General features: G+C 47.0%; 1 protein-coding gene across 15 annotated transcripts in view; it reads left to right on the top strand.

Annotated features, from left to right (window-relative positions):
* The window catches only part of Agap1 (ArfGAP with GTPase domain, ankyrin repeat and PH domain 1), a 435,962-nt gene that overhangs the window by 317,000 nt on the left and 100,637 nt on the right, over positions 1–18,325 (top strand). For 13 of the 15 annotated variants that reach the window (XM_034521738.2, XM_034521740.2, XM_034521736.2 and 10 more), the window contains one exon: positions 10,556–10,717. The exons of the other annotated variants lie outside the window; for them this stretch is intronic. In XM_034521738.2, the coding sequence (XP_034377629.1) occupies positions 10,556–10,717 (162 nt within the window). The remainder of the gene's footprint in view (positions 1–10,555; positions 10,718–18,325) is intronic. 15 annotated transcript variants of the gene reach the window in all.

Genomic DNA, 18,325 nt, shown 5'->3' with positions numbered 1-18,325 from the left:
TTGGGGTGGAAGAGACAACTGGACACCCTTGTCTGATGCACTGAGTCATTTCTGGAACTTGTGCTTTATCCGGCAGCTCAGATCGAGGGTGCTCGTCTTCTCATGGGCTCTGCATTGGGTGTGTTTGATGTAAGTGGGCCAGCATAGCAGATGACAACATTACCATGCCAAATTGTCAGTGCACAATGACCCTCGTGTCCCCATACCCTACCTCTCTATTCTAGGGTACATGCTTTTGCAGCATCAGAGTCAGAGCCAGGGGTAAACTCACCTGGCTCTTCCTCAGGCTCCAAGCCTTGCCACCAACCTGTGTGACATAAGAAAGAGTTGTTAGCAAAATTCAAAGAATAGGGTGCTCAGAAGTCGTCACCGAAGTCTCCGCCTGCTCATTTCTTAATCTCATAGAACAAATTTTCAAAATGTAGATGGCATGTTTGAAGTATGCCTTTATCAAAATTGTTTATATCATTCAAAGATGGTGCCTGTTGAAAGCGGGCATCTTGCCTTTATAAACAATGAAACTTTAAAGAGCCTCTGCATCTTTGCATCAGTCCATCACACTGAAGAATAGAGTTGCAATAGTCTGTGAGAGTGTTGGCATTACACAACTTTTGATTTGTTTAGGGGGACTCCAACTGTGGCGCGGCTGCCATCCCCCTGACTCAGCTCCCAGGGCATCAGGATTTCAAGCACAGGGCAGTACATCTAGTTTTTGTTGTTTTTGTTTTCCAACTGATAGTTTTCATTTGGTTTTGTTCTCCTAACTTTCCCAGGCCCAAGACAGAGCTGCCCTATATGTCTATACATGATGTATACACACACATGTGGGGGAGGGCAGAGGGGTGTCTCTGTTATTCAGCAATTCTCTTATTTCCACACATAACCTTCCTGAGTATCATCAGTGCTATGGTTCTTTAAGGCTGAGCCTCACCTGCCATGTCCCATGATCCACCCACCCTTATTGCTACAGCTACAGGGCTGTCTGTTCAGGGTCACTATAGATTAATTCCAAAAGGAACCAAAAACCTTCAAAGCATTCCCCATTAGCAGAGATTGAAGGGCAGGGGTGTCCTGTCCCACTGGGTATCCTCTATCCCTTGACTGAGCCAATTGTCAGAGCCCAGGTGTGGCAGACAGGATGGGGAATGGAGTCTCTCTTTTAAGTAGCCAGGCCTCCCTTTTGAGGCACCGGACACCATGATGTTATCTCTGTCTTCTGTGTCTACAGTATGCCACCCACCCTCAACAAAGGCTTGGGAACCACGCGGCTCCCTCTTCATGACTCACCCACCTGCCTCCTGTTTAAGAGGAATCACACAGGGTTTTCAAACCTTATAGATGTTGACAAGGTGATGTTTCCTTGAGTATCAACAAGGGGAGGGTGGGTTTTACAAATTAGCATTTGATTTCATTTCTTAAAAAATACCCTGGTGTTTTCCACAGTTAGCTTCAAACAAAACAAAATGTTACATGCAACCCCCAAGGGAAAATAAGTTATAATTTATCATCATAATATGTTGGCAATTTATTCCCCATATTACTCTGGCTGTAAAGACATGGAGGCAGATTTATCAACTGGTAGTTAAGAAGCCCTGGGTTTTATGTTCACCTAGGAGTCTACTACATATGGGTATACTGGGTATATTGATATTTTCTGCAAAGACTTGAATTTGTTCTTCATGCTGCACCTGTGTGTGTGTGTGTGTTTCATGTATATGTATGCATACACATGTGGAGGCCAGGGGTCAAAGCTGGGTATCTTCCTTGATCATTTTTTATCGTGTGTTTTGAGACAAGATCTCTCACTGGTGCTGGAGTTGGCCAGTTTGGCTCAGCTGGTTGGCCCACAAGCTCCTGCAGTCCTCCTGTGTCTGAACCCCTAGTGCTGAAGTTATAGACATGTACCATCACACTGCGCTGCTACATAGGGATGGGGGATCTGAACTCAGGTCCTCATGCTCGCAAGGCAGGCCAATTTATTGACTGAGCTATCTCAGCAGCCCCTGGCATGGTTTGTTTCTTTGTTACTTTTTTATTATTAAACATCTATCCAATGTTTGGTGTCTTCTGTACACCAGTCACATTAAATAAGATTAAAAGTAAAGGGGGCTGGGGTCGGGGTCTAGGTCAGTGGCTAAAGGCACTGGTTACTTTTCCAGAGAACACGGGTTTGGTTCCTGCCACTAATCTCTAAGTCCAGCTCCAGGGGATCTGATGCCTCTTTTCTGACCTCCTCAAACACCAAGCACACATACACATGGTACACAGACACATAAATATAAACAAAACACCTACAGACATAAATAAATTTGTATGGAAACATAAAGTGGGTAGGGGAACACTAATACATAAGAGACAGTCACAGAAGGTGAGACTAAGGCAGAGCCGGAGGGAGGTGGCTCCCACCCCCGTGGCTGCTAGAACTGGGTGGTCTGTCTCATGGTAAGTCATGCAGCTTTAGTCATGGCGTTTCTGAAAGTAAATTGTCCACGAGCCTCTCCAGCAGTTACCAAGACTTTCCCTATGAAATAACCACTCTTTAGTATAAGCAATGTCTGTTTGGTGACAGCTCTGGTTGGGACATCTTGAGGTTAACCCTGATGGATGGTGCCATCAGAGAGTGCTGTCTGTAGTGTTGCATAGTCTTCCTAGGTCTCCCCAACCTGGGGCTTCGGTTGAGTAGGCAACAGGCTTGCTAATACAGGCTGTGTCTGGATTCTACTGTTCCCCAGAGCCTCTGCACTACAGGCTGGAGCTCCTGTTTTATTTGCTGGGGGTATTATGGTCTCTTTGCAGAGCCTGACTGGTGAGACAGTGAGTCTGTCTGTCCATCCATTTCATCTGCTACTTCACTGGCCAAATGGCAGAAGGCCCATGTGTTGCTGCTACTTCTGGTGTGTTTGGGGGCGGGAGGGATCCTTCTGGCCCAGGCAGAGAAGAGAACAGGTGAGACAGGTCCAGAGCAGGAGTCGAGGACTGCCTGTTTCACATGGGAAGACATTAAAATTAAACTGGGTGTTGTAACCACGGCAACATAGCCCAGGGCTAGGCTGGATTTTGAACTGCATCTCTTACTGCCCTTATTTTGGAACCATGTCATGTGACAGTCTGACTGTCCCCCTGAAATCACTGGTGGGCAGAGCTCTGGGTTTCTAGAAACAGTCTAGTAGTGTGCATCCAGTGCCCTGTAAGAACCTATTTTTATGGATTCATGTCTTAAAGACTTCCCCAATGTTTAAATAACGGAAGTGTTGATTCATGACTTAAAACTGAAGCCTGTATAAGCAGTAGCGAATAGTCACACCGACCAAGGCCTGTGAACTGCCAAAGAGACAAAGAATGAGCCACATTGCCTACATTTTTTGACATGTAACCCTGAATCAGCTTGAGTCCTTTCCAGGCCTGTGTTTCTATATGTCAGGCCCATGTAGAGCTGCAGGACATCCAAAGGTGGGAAGTTAAGAGGCTGGGCTGCAAGGAAGCAGCTGCAGCGGTGTGTTTGCATATTTGGCAAGTTTTGCACAGAACTAGAGACTGGACATCTTCAGGACCCTGGACAGAGACATCCCAGGCTTAGCCATCTAAAATCAGCCCTCAGCAGCAGCTAGGAACGTCACTTTCTTCCTTGTGATTTTTTATAGAAACAGCCGAGTTTCCTAAAGGGAGTGGAATCGTGCTATCAAAGAGCAATCATACATCTAATTAGCTTCTGGAGTTTTCTCCTTGTAGATGTGCCTGGTCTCTCCCCAGCTGGTTCAGCCAGGGCAGCCCTCCTTGGGAAACAGACTCTTTGTAATTTAGAAGCTGTAAGCACCAAACTTGAAAAATGGCTGTGGTTGATTATGTAAAAAGAGATGAGTCTGGAAGGGAATGGGAATCTCTTGAAATGATTTCATTTCCACCTCCCTGCCCTGCTCAGCCTGCCTTTACGTCTTTCCAAGTACACTAGATTAATTTAAACTTTGTGCAGCTTGCATTCAGCTAAAAATCAACTAGAGAACAGTTTGATTTTTGACCCTTAAATATCAAATCCTGACTGACATAGCCAGTTGCTTTCCTCTGTGGCACAGGCTTACCCCAGCTTCCTCGGACAGTCCATGTCTCCTGATCACTGTGTGTCCTCTGAATCGGGGGATGCTGTTTGGTTCCCTTCTGTCTTTATATAAGGGTACATTCCCCAAAGCCTCTGGTTATGAGCAAGACCCAAGAGAAACGCAGGAAGCCACAGAATGAGAGAACCGCATGATGCGGCGGGGCTGTAACACAGGGAAGCAGGAGGGTGAAGGGTCCCCGTGACAGATACACGGCCCCCTAGCAGGAAGAGCCATTGGCTGGCCTCTGTATAGAGCCACACACAGGCTGGCAGGTGGTCTAGGTGGGGCAGCCACTTCACTCTCTACACCCAGTCTTACGACTGGTGCTAACCCTTGCCCAAGGATCCCCTAAACTACTTCCCCAATCTTCCTATACTCCAAAGTGGAAAAAAATTTTTTTTTTTTTTTTGCTTTTCTTATTTAATTTCTTCAAGCATTTAATACAATGGCCTTCCCCCACTCCTTAAAATCTACTTCTTTTTAGGTGAAATTCACATAAAGTACTTACTCATATGAAGTGTAACTTCGTAGTTTCTAACATAGCCACAGGTCTCTGCAACCTCTCCTAAGTCACCTTCAGAACATGTTCACTACCTGAGAAGAGAAACCCTGGACCCTAAATAGTGAACCCACTTTGTGTTTTTTTAAGGTTAATAGTGAACCCAATCTGTGCCTTTTTAAAGGGCTTTATGAACGTATTTGGTCATGAGAGCTTCATCTAGCTGGCGATCAGCTCTCTTAAATCCCAACTTCCTCTGCAGAGCCTGAGTGTAATTGAAAGTGGCCGGGGAAGGAATTATTCTCCCCTGGACCCTCTTTCGGAGCTGGCCCCTCCTATTGTGCGCCTTCCCTCCCCGTTTTTTGTAACTCCATCTGACACTGTGTTGTCTTTTCCTTTCCCCCAACACCTGTCATCTTCCTCACCCCCCGCCGCGTCCCTCTGCCCCTTCTGACATTGTATACCCCTGCGTGCGCTGCAAAAGGAAGCACACAATAATGGCAGTCTCTGAAACATCTTCAGAGATGGGAGTGAAGTCAGCCTCCTCCCGCTGCAAGCTCCGTCAAAAGCTCCGTGCTCAGGGCGATGGTTTGAACTTCACTTCACACTCACCTTTTAACAGGGACCCGGGATGTTGTGATTTCCTCCAATGGCAAAGGTGGCCTCTTCTTTATTTACCAGCCGACACATCCCTCTGAGCCTCAGAAGGGACAGAGGCCCTATTAAAGATCCAAATGAGTCTCCCATTGTTGACCTTGGATCAAAGCAAGTGGCCTTTAATTTTCTACTTCCCACAATGACTTGCTGTTGAGTTTGTGGAAGGCCTTAGCCCTCAGCGGTTCCCTCTGGCAGTGCCAAATGGCTCTGTCTTTGAAAATCCTGAATTCTTTTAATACAGGGGGGGAAAAAAAACCTAAAAGATTTTAGCAATGTGTTGTACCTAACACAGCCAAAGAAGTGAAGGTACCTGTGGACACTGCAGAGCCGTCAGTGCCTATACTGCACATGCCACCTTGTTCCTTTCTCTCCTGGTGTCTGTGTTTCCCCCTTTTGTTCATGGAAACATGTAGTTCTTAGGAGCACATGATTGAAAGCATTTTGTATCTTTTTGGTGATGGTCAGCCATCTTACCAGCTACTCATCTGGATTATGGTGGCTCTTAGGTGCAAGCTCGTATCCTCTTGTCTTCAAACCACACCCTGGGGAACAGTGGATGGAGGTGTACCTCAGGAAGCCGCCAATCTCTATCCTGTCTGAAATGGCAACTTCCAGGGCTTTGGAGGACCCAGGGCGGCTCTAACTCAGGACTCACACATGAGAAGAGTACCAAGAGTGATTCTTGGACAGTTTCAGTGCTCCCAACAAGCCCATCCTGGCTCTCTGCCCACACAAGCAGTGGGATATGGAAGCAAGAAGCTGGCACCCTGTCTGTGGAAATGCCCCTGGCTATGAGAAACCCTCTTTTCACCTGGCAGAGGCACTTCCCGAGATGAGCCCCCACAACAGTCCATCGAGATGGGCTCAGCTAATGATCGTCTGGGCAGATAATCAGAGGAGAGTTAATTGTGAGGTTCGATATAGCATCTTGTCGGCAGAGATAAGTTGTCACGTTTTCCACTTGAGCTGAAACTAAATGATTGTAAAATAAGTTATGAGTGTCCTTGGGCCTGTCTGCCGGAATGATAGCTAAGAATACATTCCTGGCCCATCAGTCTCGAGCAGGCTGCTTGATATTTATGCGAGTGGAATGTTATTTTATTCTCCCTCTGGTCATGCTTGTCAGCTCCCCGAGTGAAAAGTGAAACTGCTTCTTTGACTCATACTTCACAAGCCGGAGCTCCGAGAGCACGCAGATTGTGATCATTATTGCTCCTGTTATGTATTTTGGGGGGTATGTGTTGAACACTGATGCCCTATTGGGAAGAACTAATAGCCAGCATTGAACACATAGGATGGGCCAGCCCTTCCTGGCTTAACAACCATATCTGGGGGATCCCTACACCAAAGCAGATTCAAACATGAAGTACTGAAGCACTGGTTTGTTTTTTTTTTTTTTTTTTTTCCTTGATTGCCTTGCTTCACCTTGCTTCTCTCCTGTATTTAACACCATAGATGGAAGTCTCTTGTCTTACTGCCTGGTAATTGATACAAAATGAAATGCATCCTTCATAGGCAGTCAGGAGAAGCGGTAGGCTCTGAGGTAGGGTGGGGCTGAGGGACATCTTGTCAGGCTTGAGGAGCAATGGGGAGTGAGGAAGCTCGGTCTAGAAACCTCATACTCTTGACTGCTCGTATTTTAGAGCAGGGGGATTAAACAGCTCCTGGGATACTCAAGATGGAGAGTCAGGGCATAAATACTCACGCTGCAGGTGCCTGTGTGTAGAACCTCGGTAACTAGGAACTCATCCATGTGTCCACAAGGCTACTGTCAGTCTGGCCCACTCAGCCCTTAAGCCAAGGCCACTTTCCCTGCCTCCCCTTGTCTCTGTGGCCAAGCGACATGCCCCCTTAGGATTCCCATAGTCCCTCACCATCACTACCATCTTCCCAGTGACTGGTTGCGTCAGCCTTGTGCAAGTCCACACAGGCTCTTTTGCCAGGCCCCGATGCCTGGCTGCAGGTCTGTTTTCTGTCCCAGCGTGCCTGGCTTACCATTTGGTCCTTCACGTATCTGTATGCCTTGATTTCCCCCTTGGCCTGGTGATGAGGCAGACCTCATGGAAGGTACCACATTAATGCCTGCCCTACTGGTAGGAAAGGAAGGCTGGATGGGGGTAGATTCCAGGCCCCGGGCCATGAACTGTTTACACAGTGGCCCATGGAAGATGCAGGGGGAAAGATGGTAGGAGTTATCTCCTACCTCCATCTCTATATGAGCATGAACAGCCTCTGGGCTTCCCTTGGGGTCTTGTGCCTTGTGCACACAGCAGTGACTGGTTCAGTCCCTTATCTGAGAGTGAACATAAAGCTTGTGTCCTGACTTCTGGTCAGACCCAGAAGCCCTTCCATGTCTTCCATAGTAAGAAAACTCATGCTCTTTTCTACTCACACCCTCCTCATGACATGGTGGCACCTCCATCTTCCCATTAGTCTCAATCACTGGCCCCTGAGGGGCCCCTTCACTAGCCCCAGAGTCACAGTCCTTGTGTGTGGATAGGTCCTCTCTCCTCCCTCTGTTTATCTGTAAGGTTTACATGTCTGTTGCAGATGGGGTCCCTCAGCATTCTGTGTTCCAGGAGCAGGACCCAAGAAAAACAGTCTTTTATTGAAAGCATCAAGCAAGAAATTAGATGGGCATTCTTTCCAGGCCTTAGAGATCAGCTCCATAGGGTCAGGGGTTCTGCCCTTTATTCTTTGACAGTGGCCGGCTCAGAGCGCATGCTCAGTAAGTGTAGGCTGAGTGTAAGGGAGACTCCCTCACTGTCAATAGATCCCATTCATGGCTGTAGTCGTTCACCTAAAAATAGCTTCTAGACAGTTGGAAACTTGCAGGATGGTGGGCACAAAAGCATGCCCGTGGAGTTTTCAAGGCACTCTGCTGCCCCACTGGGGACCACAGGCCCCCTCCCATCTGGGCCAGCACCTTGGACAGTCAGTTCTTCAGTAAAACTGGCAAATGCAAGTAGAGTTTCCCCATGGTTCCTGTCCTGGTAAAGAGAGAAAACACAAACCCTGCATCCATGAAGCTGACAGCATAGCCAGCCAGTGATGTTCCTGTGACAGACACTTGTCTGCATGTGGGGAGAACCGAGCCAGTGAGGTGAGGAGGGGCAGATGCTATGGGGCCAGCCTCTCACAGACTTCTTTCTTGTGCATTATGGTTTCTGTGCACAACTCGCTGTGGCTTTCCATCTGAGGAGGGAGGGATGAACCACAGTAGATGCAGGAGAAACAGATGCTGCCCCTGGAGGCCTGTCCATTGAAGTGACCCCTCTCAGGGGCACTGGTGAGAACAGCTGTGGCCAGCAGTGAGGAAGAGTGCTTTAGCGAACTGTGCATCAGAGAACAGCAGAAATCAAGTAGTAAAAAGGAGACAAGAAACGACAGTGCACAGACGAGAGTTTGTGCATGTGCTCTAAGTGTCTCAGAGAGACGATGGCATGTGTTGGACAGTAGTTGAATTACAATACACCCCACCACCACCACCCTTCCCCTATGTTAGGCATTACAGGACACTTATGGAAAAGAAAGCCTTCATTGTTCTGAAGTTAGCTTTAGATGACTCTAACCAGTGCAGATTGTCCACACTCAGACCCCCAGAGTAGAGATTTAACATAGTAGCTTAGGATAAAGAATCAACGACACCATTGCAGAGGTGTCAGTGCAAAACTAAAGGAACAGGACAGTGGGGCACCCAAGCTTATTACATGGAAAGGTCTTCGGGTAGTCGCAGTGAGTGACTTTGCCTCCCTGCCTGATGAGTGAGCCCTGTAGGGACGAGACAGGCATGGACCACTGTCAGTGGGCCTGGCACAGAGAGTGTGCTTCACGGGGGCACCTTTTGAAATCTGCACATGAAATATTTAAGAAGAGCGAAAGTGTTCAGACACTAGATAGCATAAGGGAAGCTTTAGGATGGGTGACCGTCTTGGAGTCTGGTACCTGTCCCAGAGACTAGATGAGGGCTTTGGGAAAACAGGTTGCTTGTTTGTTGGTTGGTTTTAGTGGTGATAGTTGTTGGTTGGTTGGTTGGTTGGGTTGGTTGGGTTGGGTTGGGTTTTATTAAGTCTGGGGTGTCACTATGTAGACCGATCTGTCCTGGAACTCTCAGATTCTATTGCCTCTGCCTCATGAGTGCTGGGATTAAAAGTGTGTGCCACTATGCCTAGCAAGAAGCTGTTTTAATTTAAACCCTGACCTTCGCCACCACCTAAGCTAGTCTGCCAAACCACAGGCTGAAATGGGGCTCAGGACTGCCTGCTAAGTGGAGTACATATCACCTAGGGAGAAGAAGCAGGCACGTGAGCTAGAGAGCCTGGAGCCTGGAAAGCTACAAGTGGGAGGGTGGCAGCATTCAGGGATGGAACAGAAGATGGTAGGCACCATACTGTAGTACATGTCAGCAGGGATCTTAGAACAGGTTTTCAGTAGTGGGTCCCCAGCTTCTAGAGGGTGGCCATATTCAAAAAGCAGGAGTCAAGTGAATAGGACTCAGTGCAGGCCTTTCTGTCCTCAGACCGGTGACTCAGGACAAGAGGACTCTGAAAGCTTGGGGTAAGGAGAGTTGCGATACCCACACTCCTCTGGCCCCTGCTCAGGCTTCTATTCTATTCCTGTACATCTGTCTCTTCCCAGTCTTCTAGCATCACTTTTGCCTTCTCTTCGGTAAAGATAAATAACAGAGTTTCACTTATAGTAACTTACTGGGTTTGCACACTGGCTTTAAAGCCTCTCTGAGGAGTATGAGGGACTCCCCGGCCTGCAGCTACACAGTATTGACTTGGACACTCCTGCAGGCTCTTGGTGACTTGTAGTGTGTTGTGCCACCTCTCACTAATTACAAAGTGGAGTCACAGCCATGTGTCGTGCTGTAGGGAGATGGGATTGTTCATCCTGTGTATTCAGTTTCACAGCCACTCAAGGATAAGTCTCTGTGGCTTTGCATGCATCAGTTTCTCAATCCTGGTGCAGCAGGGTCAGTAACGGAAGGAAAGGAAACATTCAGAATCAGAAGCTTACCACCCTGCTTTCCCTGATGCCATGTGTGAGCCTGAGGTTCCAGGAGTCCAGTCACACAAAGCAGAGTATTTCCTGCTTTGGGCTGGGAGGTGCACAGGACAAAAGTGCCTTGACCTGCTCATTGCCAAGGCCCCAGGCCTCCAACCCAGCCATCTTGTACACAGGTGTCTCAGGAAAGACCTCATGCCTTACATTGGAGGACATTGCTTGTTTTTCCTCCTTTCCTTGCTCTGTGGTCCAAGTTCACCTTTGCCTTCTTTTGCCTTTTCCGGTTCGGCCACAGACACGGGGCTGGGTGACTCGGTGTGTTCCAGCCCAAGTATCTCCAGCAGCACCAGCCCCAAGCTCGACCCACCCCCCTCCCCCCACGCCAACAGAAAGAAGCACCGGAGGAAGAAAAGTACCAGCAACTTCAAGGCTGACGGGATCTCGGGCACTGCTGAAGGTAAGGGGCCTGGGCTCCCAGAGTGATTATCTGCACTGTGGAAAATGCCCTTGCTTGTGACGTCCACTCTCTACCTGGTGGCCAGATGTGGGCTTTCTAAAATGGTCCTGCAAGCAAATGTAGATGCTTTTATTCCACACATGCATGTGGAGATAGGTGCATACCTGCACACACACACACATGCATGCGCACACACACACAAAAAAATGAGAGATGAATGTAACTAAACTCCAGAAATATTCAAAATAGAACCAAACTTTCAAAATGCTGTTGTATTAACACCAAGTTTTGTTGGCAAGATAGACAATAGCACAATTCTCTCTGGAGCAAAGGTTTTTGAGCCTTGTCACTCAGAACCTTTTTCTTTCCATCTACCAAGGTTTTTCCTGAATATTCTCCCAGTTAGAATGTTCACAACTGTGGATTACACGATGCTACTCCCAGTAGGGAAAGTGGTTTTGTGAGCCCACAGCACAAAATGAGCAAGAAGGACCTGTGTGGCTCAGCAGGCTGTCCCATCATTCGTGAGGTGGGCTGTGTTGTTTTGGGTGTCATGAGGACACCAGCTTGGGGCTCCTTGCAGGGTCTGAAGCTCCTCTCCTTCACCAAGGTTCATCTGGTTTGTCTCCTGCAGCACTCTGCTGGCAAGGTTAGAAAATGAAGACCAGCTTTCTTACTTGGGGATAAATGAGGATGATTCTGCCGTGTCAGCAGTCATGGAAAGTAACATTGAAGGCACTGAGCTAGATGCCACTGCTCTTCTCACTAAAAAAAGGTTCCCACAAATGCTGTTACTGAGACCTTAACAAGAGCCACCAGCCAGTGTCAGCTCTAACCTGCCCTAAAGAGAGGTTGGGACAAGATGGTAGCATTACCACCCATTTCAGCCTCCAGCCTGGGGACCCAAGCAAGATTTCCCCTAATGAGAGTGTGTCATGTAACAGATGAGTGTCTAGGGCATGCCACGTGTTTCCAGTTGGTATTTGTTCTTAATGTCATAGCACAGCTGATGGTCAGTTCTCTCTGCTTACATGCATTCAGTTACCCACACGTGATCTGTGCATAAACACTGTAAGATCAAGCCAGAAGGAGCATGTGCAGCTAATAGGAAGTCAGAAGGAATGTGGAAAGTGACATTTGCTGGCTTTCTGAACTTTCTGGGTCATCTGGTGGGCTCTATGCTGTACTGTATCGTCAAGCTGAAACAGGATGGATCGGTCCGAAGACACAAAGACAGCAGCTTTGGGAGATAGCTCTATAGTACTTGCCTTCCAAGCACAGAGACCTGAGTTGGAGCCCCCACATCACTCCTAAAGCAGCCAAACATTGATGGTATGTACTTGTAATCCTAGCACTTAGGGCGGTGAAGGCAAGCAATGGATCCCCGCAACTCACTGGCCGGCCAGTCTAGTCTCCTTTGCCAAGTTCCCAGCCCTCTGTGAGAGATTTTGCTTCTATAACCAACAAATAAAAATAGTGTACAGTGCCTAAAGAGTAGTAACCAGGGTTGTTCTGTGTCTTCCACATGAGCATGCAGGTATACAGGTACCACAGAAACACATAGATCAGAAAAGGATTGCAGTGTCTCCAGCGAGGATGGATGACTGGGCTGCACATGTTCAGAAGTCTCGGATGGGTCTGCTGAGATACCTCTCAGTTCACTGACAGTTTCTAATCGAAATGACTTTTTTTTTTATTTTTAATTTAATTTTTTACTTATTCACTTTACGTCTCACCCACTTTCCCTTCCTGGTCACCCCCTTCCACAATTCTTTTCCTATCCCCCCTCCCCTTCTCTGAGTAGGTAGGGGAGCCCCTGGGTATCCCCCAACCCTGCCACTTCAAGTCTCTGCAAAGCTTGTCTGGCCTATCTTCTCCCACTGAGGCCAGGCAAGGCGGCCCAGATAAAAGAACATATCTCACCTATAGGCAGGAGCTGGGGCTATCCTAGAAGCTGCAAAAGGATGTGTATGTCACACAGTATACATTTCTAAAGTCAGATTGGTTGCTGTTATCCTACAGTTGAAGCACGAGTCAGGGTCCTCAGGACGGCTCACTCCCTAAGTAACAGCTGTGAGAAGTCCAGCGGGCATGTTGTCCTCAGAGTTCAAGCCAGTTGTGCAGATTACTTCCTGTTGACAATCCTGTCTGGTTGTGAGACTGTATTTCTGGGGGCTGATAAGATGGCTTAGTGGTTAAGAGCACTGACTTGCTTATCAGAAGCCCTGGGTTTAGTTTCTAGTACCCTTGTGACAGCTCACAACTGTCTGTAACTCCAGCTCCAGGCCCTTATGACACCCTCACATAGACATACATGCAGGTAAAAAAACAATGCACATAAAATAAAAATAAATTCTTTTAAAAATTAAAAGAAAAATGTGTTTTCTGTTAACAACTGAGTCCTAAAGCCCTGAAAGCTGGTTTTCTCAGGCTGTGTTCTGCTCATGGCCTCCTCTTTTATCTGAAATGCGGACAGTGGCACAGCATAGGGCTTCTTAACCTTTTCTGGACCCATTTCCACCTGAAAAAAGAGAGAGAGATAAAATAGGTATTTAGATCTATATATAATAGGTTATTAATTAAGTATTTAAATGATTTTCTTGCATATGTATAATTTTTACCATTTATTAAAGATGAAAGAGTAGTTGGAGAGATGCCTAGTGCTAAGAGCACTTGCTGCTCTTCCAGAGGACCAGAGCAGTTCCTAGGACCCATGTTAATTGATCAACAGCCACATGCAATACCAACTACACACACACACACACACACACACACACACACACACAAATAGTCTTTAGGAGGCAAAAGGACATCTGCATACCAATGAGATGGATGCTTCCTTATTTTTGCATAAAGAATTAAATCTTGGCCGGATGATGTTGGAAACTACATGCCTAGAGTATCTTCAAATTTTTTTTTAGACTTGGTCAATATTTTGATTTTATAATCATCAGGGCTGGGAATGCCACTTTTCATAAATGCATACTACAAAGCAGCAAAGTATATGTATGTAGGGCCACTTCAGAAATTGTTGGAAATTCTGTCCCAAGCCAAAATGTACTTAATAATTTTATTCTTAGTGAAAGTCAAGTCAGCAGCTTCAGCGGAAGTCCTTAAAATCAAGCATTCTAACTGCATTTCAGATATAGACTAATTTGACACTGACACTCGGAGGAATGAAAATACTAAAAGTCTCTGTTTTCTGCATTGCCATTTTATTTTTATATATGAGTTCAGTGAAATGCTGTAGTCAAGAGAGGGCCAAAGGATGGGGCCATGGGTTGACTGTGTAAGGAACTGCACTGTAGAAGAGACCTATAAGGTAGTGAGTAGGTGGCTCTTTGTCTTCCACCTCATGATGGTAACAGACAACTACAGTCAAATGAGTATAAGAAAAATAAAATCCCATTGATAGCTAATTCAGTCAGAATCCTAGGGGGACGCTGATAGTGTGCTCAGACTACTTACTAGAGATTTACTAAAGGGACCCCGGAGACATGAGAAGGGACCTGGAGAGGAGGGAGTATCCCTTGCAGATGCTATGGCCTTCCCTGGAGGGACAGGTGCAGAGCAGCCATGGTAACCAGTAGTCAAGGGAATGTCTCTCCAGCCTCCTCATCTCCTCTGCCCTGTCCTCAGTATAAGTGGACCAGTAGCCAAACACCTAGTCTTGGAGCTGCTAGTCCCACACACATCTGTTCCATGGGGCCTCTTACACAACCCTGAAGAAAGAAAGCAGCTCATAGTCTTCTGCCTTTCACATGTGCCATAGACCAGAAGCCTCAGAGACCTAAGGGACGTGCTGTTCACGAATGGAGCCCCAGGACTTCGTGCATGGGCCTAGGTGCCATCCCCAGTTGTGTGGCAAGAGCTGCGCCTCAGGCTTCCTGAGATGGTTCCCTCTGTGATTTTGGCAGACTGAAAGATCATGTTAGTATTTATCAGCTTCAGACATGGTGCCCAGCAAGGGCCTCAGTACAACAGAAAGAGCCACTCTAGCTCCCCTGCACTCCTTCTTGGACATGAGCATTAATGCAGTCTTTGCCACCTGGCAGAAAAAAGATGCCTTATCAACTTAGCAGAACAGTTGTTCTGGTTTTAATACTGACATGCGTATGTGCAGATGCTGTGTTGAAACCTGTTGCTTGTATGCTAATCTAAAATTCAATAGTAAAATGAATCACGTGAACACAGTAAACACAGGAGCAGAGACTGTCACTTTAAAAGTTTATATAAGTATTTAGGGCTCCAATATGGTAATTTGGCAATCATATCTAGTGATTATCAATGGATTTTGAGAGAGCAAGCTCCTTCTCAGGCTTTTAATTAACTCTGGGCATCAAAAGAGTCCTAAGATACGGAAGTTATGTAGTGCTTGCCCACCCGCTCCGATCCCCTACCCTACCCTGTGAAGGCTCAGAGGACGGTGAGGCAATGTTGAAACAGTGGACGTACCCTCTCCCATTTTGTGTCATTTCTTTTAATGCACATGTTCACAAGTGGCACAGTGGAAGCTACCATCCTCTCCCCTTAACACCTGTTCCACCCCATGTTTAAATGATCATGTGATCACCCTTCTGCTCCGTCTCCAGCACTTCCTGAAAATACCTGTGGTGTTCTGGATCTTCAGCTGAGGTTAATTTGTTAAGGAAGATTACACATACTGAAAAAATTGGTTGTGCCATTTAGGTCTGGTAATCATGGACAAGTGAGGGTGGGAAGGGAACCGAGCCTTGTCATGGACCTCTGGTAACAGAATAGTCGTGCAGGGCATATGGCATGTACAGTTGATGCCACATGACCGTCAAGCACTAGGTGGTCCTGACTAGTTCAGAGAGTGTCAGTGAGACCTTTGCGTGGAAACCTTGAGAGATGATTCTGGCTTCTAAGGAAGCTGTAAGAAGCAGTGGCCCTGCGCTGCAGTGAGGTGCTGGCTTGGCTAGGCTGCAGTTGAGGAATATGGATTCTGAAAGACTTGCTAGCATCATCATCTGCGTCCCGGGACCGGACTTACAAGTGTGTGCCTGGGAAAGCTTTGGATGCTGAGGAGTTCCTAGGTCTCTAGTGACTTAACTGTGGCCACTGTCTTTACATTTTAATACCTTCTGGATTCTTTCCTATCATCCAATGGTGAGGTCACAGATCACTGCTGAAAGGAAGCCACAGCCAGGGAGGTCTGCTCCGCGGCCCCAGGTCTAATGGTCCTCAGTTTTACAACATTCATGCAAGTTTGCATCAAGTGCTAATTTCCCTGCTTCCCCAGTGAGAAGGCTGAAGGAGAGAGAGGTTAAGTGTCTTTCTTGTCCAGGGTCAGATTGCTGGTAGGTGACAGAACTGTCTCTTGATTTTCTTTCCATCAGGCAAAAAGCAAGGCTTTGAGGTATGGGAAGCAGCATTTGGAGCATACAGAAAAGCCTCCTTGAATTTCTCAGATTCCACGGATAAGACCCAGGCTTTCATATAGGTCTGAACATCTAGAAGTTGTGTGGCAAAGATCTTTTTCTTAAAAAATCAGGACCCATCTCAGTGTATCCAATCTTATTATACAACAGCGTCTGTGGAATTCCTGGTGTTGCCCCCCCTACCCCCCAAGTTCACAGAGCTTTGTGCTCTCAATGGGAATCTATTTCCTCCTCATCTCATTTCCTCAGCACTTTCTGGGTCTTTACTGAACCATTGAGTGGTTCATCCTGAATGGCTATTAAAGGATTATCCTAGACCAGGTAAGTCACCCACAAACCTCTCTGTTACAGCAGGAAATGAACTGCTCATCCCAGCTGCTCTCACCAAGCAATCAGAGGTGAGGCCCAAGATGCTGACAAATCTCACTAACTCTAAAGTGGCAACGGTTGCCTTCCACTTGGTTTTTGCTTCACTTTCACAGAGAAGATTCTGAAATTATAAATCATTTCCTTTTTCTCTTCCGTCAAATAATTAAGCAACCACCATGTGGAAATGAGATGGAGTGGGCACCATTGGAGACACTGGGAATTAAAATCCAGGTCTGCTCCCCCCCCCCAGGAAGTTCAGAACTTTCATATGGCACAAACAGGTACTCTAAATGGTACATTCCTAGGTTGGTAAAGGAACGCCTAGGAAAAGTTTGGCATTCAAAGGCATAGCCACATACCCAGGTTACATGTGAGTGAAGGCTCATCTGGCCTATTTAGAACTGAGTTTTGGATTTGGTACACAGTGGTGTTCTTTTAATAAATCTTAGAAAGAGATCACTTTTTCCTATGTGCTTCAGCTTGGTCACCACAGGATCTGATATCTATATCAGATGATGCTCCAGCAGGTCCTTTGCAGAGAAGATAACGAATTAAGCATCATCAGCCAATGGTTGCCCTCTCATTGCTTAGGATTATCAGCAAGTAACCTGTGCGGCACACAGCAGCTCTTAATCTCTGGCCATTTGGCTCTGTTGAGTGCCATGCGCTTTGGACTGTCAGGGTAAGCTGGGGGCCTACCTATCACGATTAGGTGGTCGGTGTGTTTCTTCTGTGAGCAGAGCATAGCAAGCTCGTGGATGTCTATTACAGTGATGTGCATGGTGTACACATGACCGGCAGAAGTCAGGGCTCAGGACTTTTGCCTGCACATGTAATCCCAGCCTCCATGTGCTTTTCAGTTTTGTGTCATTACTGGGAGCGGAGGAAGTGGAAGATTTATGAGGAATGATGTCACTTGTCACTGCAGGTCCTTTCTCTCAGCAGCCCTCTATATGTGTACTTTTTGCTCTCAGTTTGGCAGCTAGCCTGGAAGGGAAGGGATTGTGACGTCTCCATCGTCAGCAGCACGGAGGTTCCCTAAGCAGCAACCATTTCCGTGCCGTGAGATCCTGAACTCAACCTATTATCGAGCAGGCTTGTATTTTGGGGCAGGCAGGGGTCGTCCTGACTCATTGAGTTGTACCAAAAGTCAAAACCAAGACTCCTACCATCTTCCCAAAGATAGTACTATAATGTAATGGTTTTGAGTCTCTGCCCAAGACTGCCAGAGACTGTCAGGGTCTTACCACCCTTGAGATGTGGGTTCTAGAAGACACCACGGGGCCCTGATGGATTCCATAGCCACACACCAGATTGGCTATCCAAAGAGAGTCCTCAGGCAGCTCTCTCCAGCTTCCCAGAGAACAAACCTGCTGAAACTGAGCGGTGCTGAGCTTGTTCTAGACGTTGACATTATATATTGGACACAGTTGACTCAAAAGCCATCCTGCAGGGTACAGTTCGCCCATCACAAACACACACAAGCTGAACGCGCTCTCAGATCCTTTGTGGAAGTCAGCAGGTTGGAAGTAAACAAAGATGAGTCGATTACTGCGGGGGAAGCCAGAACAGAGGATTCCCACCATGACAGACCCGCTGATAGGAGAGGGGTTTTGGTCTTTTTGTAAGTCCACACAAACTAACAGGGTTAGCTTCAGGACCATGAAAGTGCATTGAGCACCTACTGAATGCCAAGTGCTGTGCTTGATATTGTGTGGGAACTAGTTCCCCTGAACTGGGGAACAGTCATGGAGACAGTGGAAAGCAGTAGCTGGTACCAGAACATCCTGGTTGCCTGGGAGACTCCACAAAGGGACAAAGTATCCCCATTGCATTT

Source organism: Arvicanthis niloticus, chromosome 17 (genome assembly GCF_011762505.2).
Source record: "Arvicanthis niloticus isolate mArvNil1 chromosome 17, mArvNil1.pat.X, whole genome shotgun sequence".
NCBI classification, from domain to species: domain Eukaryota; kingdom Metazoa; phylum Chordata; class Mammalia; order Rodentia; family Muridae; genus Arvicanthis; species Arvicanthis niloticus.
Note: the sequence above shows the minus strand (reverse complement) of the source record. Positions and strands in the feature narration are given on the sequence as shown.